General features: G+C 37.1%; 3 protein-coding genes across 4 annotated transcripts; 2 read left to right on the top strand and 1 right to left on the bottom strand.

The window, feature by feature from the left end:
- The first annotated feature begins 27 nt into the window (after positions 1–27).
- On the top strand, positions 28–2,949 carry LOC128889783 (mediator of RNA polymerase II transcription subunit 17). The gene is made up of 8 exons (XM_054147755.1): positions 28–185; positions 360–539; positions 618–934; positions 1,008–1,220; positions 1,280–1,485; positions 1,555–2,127; positions 2,196–2,344; positions 2,419–2,949. The coding sequence occupies exons 1-8, from the start codon at positions 97–99 to the stop codon at positions 2,627–2,629; spliced, it is 1,938 nt and encodes a 645-aa protein (XP_054003730.1). The 5' UTR covers positions 28–96; the 3' UTR covers positions 2,630–2,949.
- A 196-nt stretch (positions 2,950–3,145) lies between these two features.
- Positions 3,146–5,480, bottom strand: LOC128889784 (gamma-secretase subunit Aph-1). Its single transcript, XM_054147756.1, has 2 exons — positions 4,838–5,480; positions 3,146–4,623 (listed from the first exon to the last, which is right to left on the bottom strand). The coding sequence occupies exons 1-2, from the start codon at positions 5,068–5,070 to the stop codon at positions 4,140–4,142; spliced, it is 717 nt and encodes a 238-aa protein (XP_054003731.1). The 5' UTR covers positions 5,071–5,480; the 3' UTR covers positions 3,146–4,139.
- Positions 5,481–6,916: 1,436 nt separating this feature from the next.
- LOC128889782 (DDB1- and CUL4-associated factor 6-like) lies at positions 6,917–11,761 on the top strand. Of its 2 annotated transcripts, none has more exons than XM_054147753.1 (12): positions 6,917–7,368; positions 7,681–7,835; positions 8,829–8,946; positions 9,025–9,203; positions 9,283–9,418; positions 9,493–9,653; positions 9,726–9,891; positions 9,984–10,235; positions 10,346–10,712; positions 10,800–10,957; positions 11,029–11,095; positions 11,179–11,761. In XM_054147753.1, exons 1-12 carry the CDS (start codon positions 7,278–7,280, stop codon positions 11,348–11,350), a joined length of 2,022 nt encoding a protein of 673 aa, XP_054003728.1. In that variant the 5' UTR covers positions 6,917–7,277; the 3' UTR covers positions 11,351–11,761. The 2 variants fall into 2 exon arrangements, with proteins under 2 accessions (XP_054003728.1, XP_054003727.1); XM_054147752.1 differs by having other exon boundaries at positions 6,920–7,368; positions 9,726–9,897; positions 11,179–11,760.

The raw sequence follows: 11,761 nt of genomic DNA, 5'->3' as shown, positions 1-11,761 counted from the left end.
CCAGTTACCCCTGCTATGCGGCAACCTATACTAGTCGGTTTGTCGGTCCGGTTGCCATCTCGTAGGCGCAGAAGTGCCCTCGTTAAGAAAACAACAATGGCGTATTCGGTAAACATCTCCGTGGAAGCACCTATTGAGAATCAGATCCAAGAGATCACTTATGATGGCCAAGAAATTTATCAAGCGTGAGTACTTCCGTTTGTTACCAAATGCAGTCATTATCAAAAAACTGAGGATCAATTGAGCTAAATCTAAGCGAATCTATTGTATATGCTTTACTTAACCTTGATGTCAACATTGTGTTTACGTTTCATAATGTAACGTGTTGCAAAATAATTAAAGAAGTCGTCGTTTTTCAGGCCTCTTACGTTATCCGAGAATCTGGCAAAAATTGCGCAGAAAATTGACTTTAGTAAAACTAATGGAGATGACGTAAAAAAGGAATCGGAAAGTGGAGAAAAGGGCGAGGAAGACACGAAAGATTCAGCTTCTTTCCAGTCTTCTTTGTGGCCGTGGGACAGCGTCAGAAGTAAATTAAGGTTACAGATTGTATACTAATACTATGGTAATGTATTTTTATAAGGTTTCAAGGCTTATAATTGTGTATTCGTTCACAGAAACGCATTAACCGAAGTATGCGTGTTAGCAGATGTTCTAGCAATAGCAAAAGAGAAGCATTACATGGTTCTAGATCCAGTGTCCCAAGAGCCAGCTGAAGTGAAACCTATGATACAAGTGTATGCTAGAAAGAAAGCATTAGCAGGAGCTGCATCTGTCATTATGATGGGTGCAGACAGATTAAAAAATTGCCAGAATGAATTAGCTAGAAATAGATCAACACCAGATTTTCATATTGAACTATTGAGACTGAGGCAAAACTGGCGCCTGAAAAAAGTTTCCAATTCGATTATCGGCGATCTTAGTTATCGAACAGGTTCATAATTGTACTCTATATGTTACGAATTATTATTTATAAACTCAAATTTTAACGCTATACAAATTTACAGCTGGTTCCAAGTTTCCTCAGACGGGTATGTTTGAAGTTACAAAGGCAGAAGAGGAAGAAAAAACTAGTAGTAGTCCTCCTGCCTCTCCTAGCGCTGGAAGTACCGCATCTGTACAAGCTCATCATGCTTCAAATCCGAAAGCTTCCGCGTTGCGCGTTACTATACCTAGCGAACTGCAAGGAGTCGCATACATAGAAGTACTATGCCAGAAAGGTGAAGATACATTTATTGTACCATTTGTAATCAAATACTAAATTATATCATCTTTACAGATCAAGAGGACCTGTGTAGCGCAAATATTAGTTTGCTCAACAACAGTGCACATAGTTCCAGTGCAGACATGCATTGGCAGCAAAAGTTAGAAGCTGCACAGAATGTTCTCTTTTGCAAAGAGTTGTTCAGTCAATTGGCAAGAGAAGCTGTACATTTACGCGCGCCCATACCTCATATGGTTGTCGGTAATCAAATAATGGCGACGGTAATTTTCTTGTTCTTACGATTAATACGTCTAATATATTGTTATTATTCAAACTTTTAATAATCGCAGGTACTTCCTGGAATTCAACTAATTATAGGACTTTGTCACAGTACAGGAAATGATAAGAAACCTACTGCTCCTCCCCCTCATAAAAGCGATCACGATCACGTGTTAGAACATTCTTTGCATCAACTATTGCGCGAAGTACACCACAAAAATACTCATCATCCGTTTCCACATCCATCATCGGGACCTCTTGGGCCTAGTAAACGGAGATGCTTAGCTGGCCCAACGGCTGCCGACAGATACGAGCTATTGGAAATGACGAAAAGTCAAACGCTGCTAGAACAAATTATTCAACAAGCTCAACACTTCTTTATGAGATTGCGAACCGAGTACGTTTTAGATACGATAGCAAAAGAAGTCAAGGATCCTTTAATTGTTTCACATTGGAACACGTTGAACTCCCCCACACAATCTTGCGTGAAAATTAACATTTTAACGCACGGTTATGATAGTGTGTGTCGAACGTCGCTCGTTGTTCATGTTGGGGAGAAATCTTTAAAGTGCGTTTGTCGCGACGGTAGAGTGATGCACATGAGTTACGAACCTCAAGAACTACGCGACCTAATCTTTTGTCAGGTAATTAGAATTTTGATATTGTTTTAGTCTTTACCGAGCATTTATTGATGATTACTATATCGTTACAGATTTATCAGCATCAAATAACAGCGGTGCAACAATTAGCAAAATGTATGGGCTGGCAATTTTTAGCCAATAGTTCACATCTCGGTTTAGGTGCAGTGGAACCACTTGGTAACGCTAGCAGTTGTATTTTGGCGTCGCCAATAGGCGATAGGTATTTATTCGCATTCTCTTCGATCGTTAAAAACCAGAAACTTCTTATGAATCTAAATCAATTTGTTGGTTTAGGATGATAGCTGTTAGATGTGAACCACAAACGGGTGTGCAAGTAGCGATAGCTCATTCTCCTAGGAAAGATTTCTTCCCTGGGCAATTGGTACGGGAAAGGAAGTGGGAAAATTTAGGTGGTTCCTTCAAAGAAGTCCGGTGGGATAAGATGGAAGGGAAAAACTTTTTAAACAAAATGGAACTACTTATGGCTTCCTTAACAAGTTCCTAGACGTAATCAATAACTGACTAGGAATCCAATTGTTCCACAGGGTGAAAATTTATGATCGTACTATTAAATTTGATCTCGCATACGATACATAAAATATATTTCTTAATTGTACAATTAAACGGTGGATGAATTTGTTCCGAATAATATCTTGTCCATGATTAATTTCGTTTTCCAACTTATAATGTTATCTTAACATCTTCACCTAATAAGAGTATTTTTTTTTGCAAATGTTTCCTCTTTTTTTAATAAAATGATACTGAAATTAATTCATCCTGTGGTGTTTAATTACATAAGGATCGTTATTAAATGTACCTTTAGTTGTACAAAAATGGTCTTTATTTGAATGACATACGAAATATAATACCAATTGAGTAATAAACCATCGTGAAGTGGTAAGTGAAACAGAATGCCAAATATACAGATGTGTAATAAACACCTAAATTATGATCGTTAATTGATCTTATATATACAAAAACTAATGAACAATTCCTTACATATTATATCATCAGGTGTATATACTCTGTCTGAATAGTTTACTTTTAACTTTAAGGCGCGAACCGATTCACAAATTTACTCTTCTTTATCCAATACAACATGTACAATACATACATACGCTCATGCATTCTTACAGTATGTACATTCACACACATTTTAGACTTGTTTCTTTTGAGATACGGTGTTGTACATTTAAGGTACAACTAGATCCTGAATCAAAATATTATCTTGACTCGGTATTACAATTGTTTCGATGGGTTAAGGGACGGACTAGCAACTTGACCAAAGAATTCCATGCTAGAACGTATCAAGTTTTAATGGAGCAAACTTTCTCAGGCTATTTGTTTAAAACGAGAACGACGTTTGCACCAGACGTTTACAAGATGTGACAAACATTTACATTTCGAAGGATAAGTAATACTGATATACTTAACGGATTTTTCTATCGAGTTTGGTCAATAGTGAAAATTATTAACCCATTTGCATCCAGTGAAATATTTTGCTCGCGATGGTTGCCCTATATCATTAGCCGCGGAATAGTCTGCAAGCGTTGAGTTACCTATACCACGACATGTGGAATAATGCGCAACAACTGTAATCATTTGAAATTATGGGCGATATGGCAGTGTTGGGCAACATTTAATCAAAGTGACAATAAACTAAAATTAATTACGATTAATTCTGACGATTAAATTAGCTGAGAAGAATTAGTCAATGCCCAACTCCTGGTACATGGCCTATGACATACTTTGATTTACCGATGAAATTGAATTAAGTAACTTCTAACACATCTTGCATCTGTATTAATTTATTTTAGTCGATTGGCTCGTTTAATAATAGCAAAGAATAAAGGTATCGGGTTGCTAATTTAACATTACATAATTCGACGCATAGCGTATACTGGAGTAGCAACCAACTTTCATGGATTAATATCTAAGAAGAATATTTTGTCATGTCCATTTCTGTTAATCCCAACTACCTATCTTTTAATTTTGTCATAGACGCGTTTTTGCTCTCATTTTCTTGTAAAACAATGAGCTATACTTTGAGCTCTACCGCCCGCAACTTTAAAAGCGAGCATAGTTGTTATCATCAGAATTGTATAACCAGAAAAAGTAGTAGTTATATAAGCTTGATATACATTCATCAAGGTCATACATGATACGAACAAGTGTGAACAGATGACCCACATAACTTGTCCCCAATTTTTGTTATCCAAAGCGGCAAAGAATATGACACCCCAGAATGTATGTAATAGAATAAAGCAAAGAGTTGTTGAAGCGGATATTATAAAAAAGTATTCAGAACCCTGTCGAAGACCCATTGTTCCAGGTCCGACTGCATCCGCAAGGACATTGACTAAAGCAAAGGCACCACTCATAAAACCAAAGCCTAAACCACACACATAGGCAAATACATGTCTGCTATCTGCCACGTGTGTTGTAGTCACTTTTTCTAATCCTTTCTCTGCTTTCCGAAGTACCCAATACAAGAGGTACCTGTAAAAAAATAACAAAAATATACAAATATGTCATTTTTGCAGAATATTAACACATTCACTGCTGTACATGAAAGTCTAGTACAAGATATATTAGATCCAAAGATTGTGGTTCAAATCTACCATAGTGAATGTGTTAAAACAGGGAATAGATAACACACCAAACATGTCATATGAAAGATGGAAAGATAAAGTATGATGTTTAATTTAATCACCTGAATGCCTCCTGAAATAACACAGAGAATACCAGTCCAAATGCAAGGTGATTTTGAAGTGGTACTACGGCATACCAGAGCACCGATGACAATAATAAAGAAATAAGCCAAAAAAAAGCACTGGCTATTAGTACAATAATTCTGACAGGTTCAGCCGCAACGGTAAACGTAAACATGGCTAACGGTGGGCCAAAAGCCAAAAAGGCACAACCAAAGAAATCCATAACTGTCATTTTTAACGAGGTTAGTGCCAAATCACTTCGTGTTATTTATTATTATACCAATCAGCTTTTCATGAAGTGCTAAATGTTCATAACCCTACCAAGCCTTTGCGTGGCTTGGACAGTACTTCCTAAGGAGCACATTTATTTTTTCCACTGATAATAGAAACTTGAAAGAAGCGATAATACAATCGAAGTTAAATGAATCAGGACCGTGATGAAATCACTTGGCACTAATCCTTAGGGTCTTCCTAAAAAAAATGTAAACTTCTCGATACATGCCTCCATGGGAGCATTTCACTTAGGCAACTCAAGGCAACTCAAGACAACTGATTCCGATCCATGATTCATATTACTAGAAAACACTAGGTTTTATCAGTGAGCGGACTAAACTGAGCACTACGGTGAGCGAACAGTGGAGTAGCGGGCTACTTTGATTTCTTTAGTTACATGGTACATTTCTCTTCATTTCCTGGTACTTTTCCTCTAAATTTCCTTTTCCGATGAAAGCCTAGTGAGTAATTCGTTCAGCAGAAAATTCCCAATGATCAGTGGTTAGTTGTGTCTGCTGAATGCACCCAATGTATCGATATCAGCCAAATTCTGTAGGTGGATACGATATACATATTGTATACTTTCAATAAAATACTAATTGTACAGTTTAACTTAAATGCTACTTCTTTAATGGAACTATTCATCTTACATATTCGTGTATAATATATCACTATCATGTATTGTACTGTAATCTTCCATTATCTTTACTTTTTAATTCCGTTGACGTAATATGTTACTATAAATAAAACGTTTATGAACATTCAATAGTATTGGTCCAGAAGTAAATCAATAAAAATATCGAACACAATATACGCACTTGTATTTGATATTTGATATGAAAACACATATGTTATCTGACACGTATTGTGAAATGTATCTTGTTTAAAGGAAACGCTTCTTATATAAAAGCGGAGATTTAGAAGAAACAAACATATGTTTTACAGAATAGCCACGTTCTCTTCAATTTTTATTTTTAATTTGTTGTGCCTAGCGTAGGAAGAGAGACAGTAGCGGATTTATACTTGTCAATGCCTGCTAATGGAAACATATTTATCTTTCTATTCTTATTAGTTCTGTGCTTGATGAATTCTCGTTACTATGGATTCATGGCGGCGATTGCGACTATCTATCGGCGATACGATGATTATGGTGTATTAGATCAGTTAGCTAGTTTCTTAGACAGTGGCGCACCTAAGGGAGGTGCAAGGCAGCGATAACTGGAAACTATTGCGACATATTTAAATTTTGAAAATATAAACAAATACGAATACTCATCCTCGCGACTACTAATTTTAGCTACACAAACTATATTCCTCAAGTCTTGGTAGTAGTTCCTACCCGCACTGTGTCAGACATTGTAGTCAGCCTTCAAAACTCTTACGACTAAGCAAAAATTATCCGACACTATCTATATTTCCTATGCTGATGTTACTATATTATTTTTAGCACAAAATTCATCTTTCTTTTCTCTCTTTGCAATATATTGCATATCTAGAATCATCCGATATATTGCAATTTACACGGGAAGTTTCAAAAACCAGTTAACCCACGCACATTGAAGTATTCACGATACTAGATGGAGATACTTGATAAGACTTCGTTCGTTTAACGTGGAAAATAATTTCATTGTATAGTTGAAATCCTACTTCTCATCGAATAAATATTGTACCAGAGGCTGTTCACCTTCTGTTCGTTGTTCGAAATTTGTCGATTAGCTGAGATCCATTTCTAGTTTCTTGATAAATCCGCCCCTGATGGTGGGTTCTTTAATTGACAGTTACGTTACTGTCGACATCGATTATAGTCCTACGGAATGACCAAGCTCTCGCGCACTTTCTTTTCAGCGCAGTGTGTGTATACATTCGCTCAGCTGTTCTGGTCAGAAGTGATCGCGGCTCATCTGATTGCACAAATTTTCGAAGCTCCGGGGTTTATTTTTAGTACGAGTGCCATGTCGTTTTTGTACAATCCTCGTAAATTTTTGCTGCGTAAGAGCATGTTACACGGTTTCTAATTCGATCGATACATCAAAGTTCCTTGCTGATTGACAGACTCGCTCCACTCGTCACTCACCTCGGTTATATTTGGGAATTTGACATTAATCCGTGATCGATGCGTCCCGCAAATTGATATTAAATTACGACTGTAACAATCAAGGCTGAACCATGAAGAAGACACGCTCGAATCTGTTCCGTGACATTTATTATCTGCCGTACAATGAGTGCTCCAAGATGAAGCTTTATTCCAGCAGTAAAGGTATTTTCGAGCGATATGTTTTCAAGTGAAAATTCAATAACGACATTTGCGTAGTTTAACGCTGTAGGCTACAAAATCTTTTTCTTCCCGTTCGTATTTGAATAAAGATGAATCGTTACATAGCTAAATAACGTTCCAGTGATATAAGAAATATTTTTTGCATTGACTTTCCTAGATCTTGAGATGACCTTTCTTACTGCTCTTACGTTTAAAGTAATTAAATTCGAGTTAGATGGAAATGAAAAGATTTGCAGATTTGTCGTGCTCGTTGAACTTGTGTTTATATTGTCATTTCCACTTGACCCATTTCAGCGAGTCTTCAGATGATACAGCGTATGGCTTTATTGAAGAAATTGAAAGTGCATAACGGTTGTGTAAACTCTCTCTCTTGGAATAATACTGGTGAATTGATACTGTCTGGTAGCGATGATCTACACCTTGTACTTACCAATGCTTATGATTACAAGGTAAGTATTTTGGTCAGTGTATGTAATTGGAAGATTTGTTTGAGAAGGAAACCTGTATAAAGCATTGTTGTTCGAAGTTTACCTTTCCATGGATTTCATTAATAAAGAAACAGCAGTCCCTTGGAGTAAAATTAAATTATTATATTTATAAGCCATTTGAGAACTATTTTTTAAAACAGTATTTACTATTAGAGCAGTATTTCATTTTTTTAAATTTAATTAAATTATTTATTTAAGCTTATTATAGCTTCAACAGTTCATTTTATAAATGGACTGATTTGCTGATGCAAGTTACATTAAAGAACTTTATTATTTTGTTGTATACATTAATCTCAGGTATAGTTGTGTCTTGTAGAATTCTGTGCCAAGGTTATTTATATTTCCACCCGTGGTAAAATGTATTCAAGTGGAGTCTCATGCATTCACCTTTCTCTATTTCTTAATACATTGATGAATTTTTGTTTTACTATTTTAGTATGTATTATATATCTCTGGCAAAACTATTTTTGCACTATTACATTCCATGCAGTTGTTTCAATGCCATAGCAGCTGATAGGACAAATTTATAATGTACAAAAATGTTGGCTTTATTAAGATTGTTATTATAAATATACATTGTAGACCAAGGTTACTTCTTGCATAGAGTGATACATTTTCATGGATCTCTTATCCAAAGGGAACCTGTTATGTAAGATCATACATGGAGAATTTCTACCAAAAGGAAATATGATTGAGGAAGTTACATTGGCAATAAACCTTTTCAAGGAAATATCATAGTTAAAATAGTTAATTCTAGCCAAGGTCTAACATTGACATAGATAGAAATGCAGATCCCTGCCAAATGAACAAAATCCTTTGTATGTAATACATGTGGTGCTAATTTTGACATTTAGAGTCATCAATCTAGATCCATCTTGTTAATTATCTATCTATATAACTCTATGAAAAAAAGGATGAAAAAAAAAATTGTACATGATCACTACATTGTTATAGGTGATGACAGATTATAAAACCAGTCACAAATCAAATATATTTAGCGCAAAGTTTCTGCCTAACAGCGGAGATCATCGGATAGTTTCGTGTAGCGGCGACGGCACTATTTTGTATACAGGTGAAGACTCAATAGCTATTGATCATGTCAATAATTGCACAACCCTATTGATTTATAATAAAACATTGACGCTTGCAGATTTAATGAGGAAAACAGAAACGTTTCATAATCAATTCAATTGTCATAGTGGCACTACTTATGAGGTAGCAACACTTCCTGGTGAATCACACACCTTTCTCAGTTGTGGGGAGGATGCAACTGTAAGATTGTTTGATCTTAGAATAAAGGAGAAATGCAATGCCTTGAACTGTAGGAAGGTAAATTGTACACTGGTCACAGAAATAAATTAATCACAGAAAATTTGAGAAGTAGTGATCGTATTTTACGTACTTATAGGATGTACTAATTTCTTGTAAAAGAGCTATAACTGCCTTGTCGGTAAATCTCGCTTCGCCCTACCAACTAGCGATTGGCTGTTCCGATAGTACAGTAAGAATATTTGACCGAAGAATGCTCGGAACTCCAGCTGATGGTAATTTTACATTTCGTTTAAGTGAATAATTCGATACCTGGAAAAGATGAAAAATGCGTATAATAATTTTGTAGGGTGGCCAGATAGGAGTAGAGAGTACCTTGCCTTATGCAGATTCACAGTTCCCGAATTTGAAGGGAACTCTCATAGAATGACATCGTTAAACTACAGTCCCGATGGGCAAGACGTTCTTGTTAGTTACAGCAGCGATCATCTTTATCTGTTCAACGTAAAGGTATTAACATCTTGTCGTAAAGTCGTAATAAAATCACGCGAATCAGTTTGCAACATTAATTGTTTCGTTTAGGACCAGGGTACCGTGCAATTGAAGAAAGACGTCGCGGCAGGAAAAGGTGAAGGAAGGAAACTGAGGTTACGATCGCCTCTACCTGTACGTAGATTGAGACTTAGGGGCGATTGGTCCGATACTGGTCCAGACGCTCGACCTGAACGCGAAGGTGGTCGACGTAACGGTATAGGTGCTTTGAAATTAAATTCAAACCTTTTTTTTGAGTCGCTAATATTTTCTAAAAAAAAATACAAATTGATTCCCCCTGTTTCCTAGAAATTGCACAAGCTAGACCAGTGCTTCACACTTCGTTAATGCAGAGAATGACGGACGTTCTTAGTAGAATGTTAAACGATCCTGCCACCAGAGCTGCGTTGTGTGGTGGCGGCGAAGATAGTTTAGAAGGCGTGATCGATCACCAAGATAATACTCAAAATAGCAATGAAAACACTGCGGAAGCTAGCGAGGAAAGACGTAGCGAATCTGAAGGAGCAGAGAGAGTTCCAACCCAAAGCAACGAAGAAACAGGTAGCGGATAGCATTCTGTTTCAGAGTAAAAGATAAACAACTGTACTGTGTAACGTTACTCGTTATCTATTATGATCGTATCGCAGTAATAATAACTTAAACGTACGCAGTTGTTGCAGAACGACAAGCAGAGGGATTCGAAGGTGCATGTTCGAGCGGTACGCAAAGCGAACCCGAAGCAACTCGTTCCGCGATAGCGAAGAACCAGTTACCATCAGATCAAACGACTGACGAAAACCCGGTTGACCCCAAATTGAATGTTCCTATGAAAACTGAATCTAGTCAAACAAAAATACAAAAGTGTTCCGTGCAACCTTGTTCTTCGCGTACTCCGGATAGGTGCAACGATAATCTAGAAGAAGAGCAAAGCAGTAGCGTAGACTCCCCGTGCGCGAGTGTGGAGAATAAACAGAAAGGACACATGATGGAGAACTTAAAAGATAGACTGGCAAAGATGAAGGAAGGCGTCATCATGAGGTACGACATAGAAGAACCTGAAGAAACGAAAAGTGGAAAGTTTGTAACTCGTGGACTTATTGAGTATGTTTGCATGTTCTTTTATAGAAACGGCAGCGAACCGGGCGTGAGCTTCATTTACACGGATAAAAGTTCGACCAGCGCAACTATATGCTGTCCTACAGGTTCATCCGATAGTCGCAGTAACGCAACGTTCTCGGGCAAAAGTCATGACAAACACTTACGATATAGTGATACACAAGAAAGTGAGTAGATATGGCGTGTAAATTGATGCGTTTTTAAGAAGATTAGAAATCATGCGTTATCTTTTCGACAGAGACTGATGAAAGCGCTTTTACCGATAGTGACGACGACGATATAGACCTTAGAGAAAGGTATTCTAGGTAACGTATACGAGTTTTGAAGAGGATCCATATTTAAAGACTAACAAACTAAAAATATAAATTATTATTATCTTTTTATCTAGATTCAGAAGTCGAGTTGTAGAAAAACTGGACGAAGCTATCGATCATGACGAATCGTCTCAAGGGTCCACAAGCTCCGATAAGGCATACGTAACGAAACTTCGCGTGAAACAAAAGTACATGGGACATCGCAACGCTAGGTATATTATCACTTATTTTCTGTCATCGTGGTGACTGTAACGATAACTTGTTCGTTCAACGCAATTCTCGCGTTAATTGTTTCGAATCATTGAGAAGGCTATAAGCGATTCTAAACGAAGGTGTACATGACTTAGTCTTGTGACTAAAAGATTAACAATGTAATCAAACCACGTGTTATTGGATGAGATTAAGTAACGAAACGTTGTAGGAGACTTTAGTTGATAGACCAAATCTGTTTAGCGAGTTTGGTACCTCGAGAGAAACCTTGTCACGTAATAATGTTAACCAAGGTTGTTTTTCATTGCGTTCGACGTGTATGTACGTTTGAATCAATCGGAAAGCCAGACTATTGACTCTCAAAGTTCCGAAAAAGCCTTCGAGCGGACTGGGCCATTTCTCAGGGGGCCGTCCATATTTTATCTGATCGGTTGGCCTTCCCCCCCC

This window comes from Hylaeus anthracinus, unplaced genomic scaffold (genome assembly GCF_026225885.1).
Source record: "Hylaeus anthracinus isolate JK02 unplaced genomic scaffold, UHH_iyHylAnth1.0_haploid 11997, whole genome shotgun sequence".
Classification (NCBI taxonomy): Eukaryota; Metazoa; Arthropoda; class Insecta; order Hymenoptera; family Colletidae; genus Hylaeus; species Hylaeus anthracinus.
This window is presented reverse-complemented; position numbering and strand designations above follow the sequence as displayed.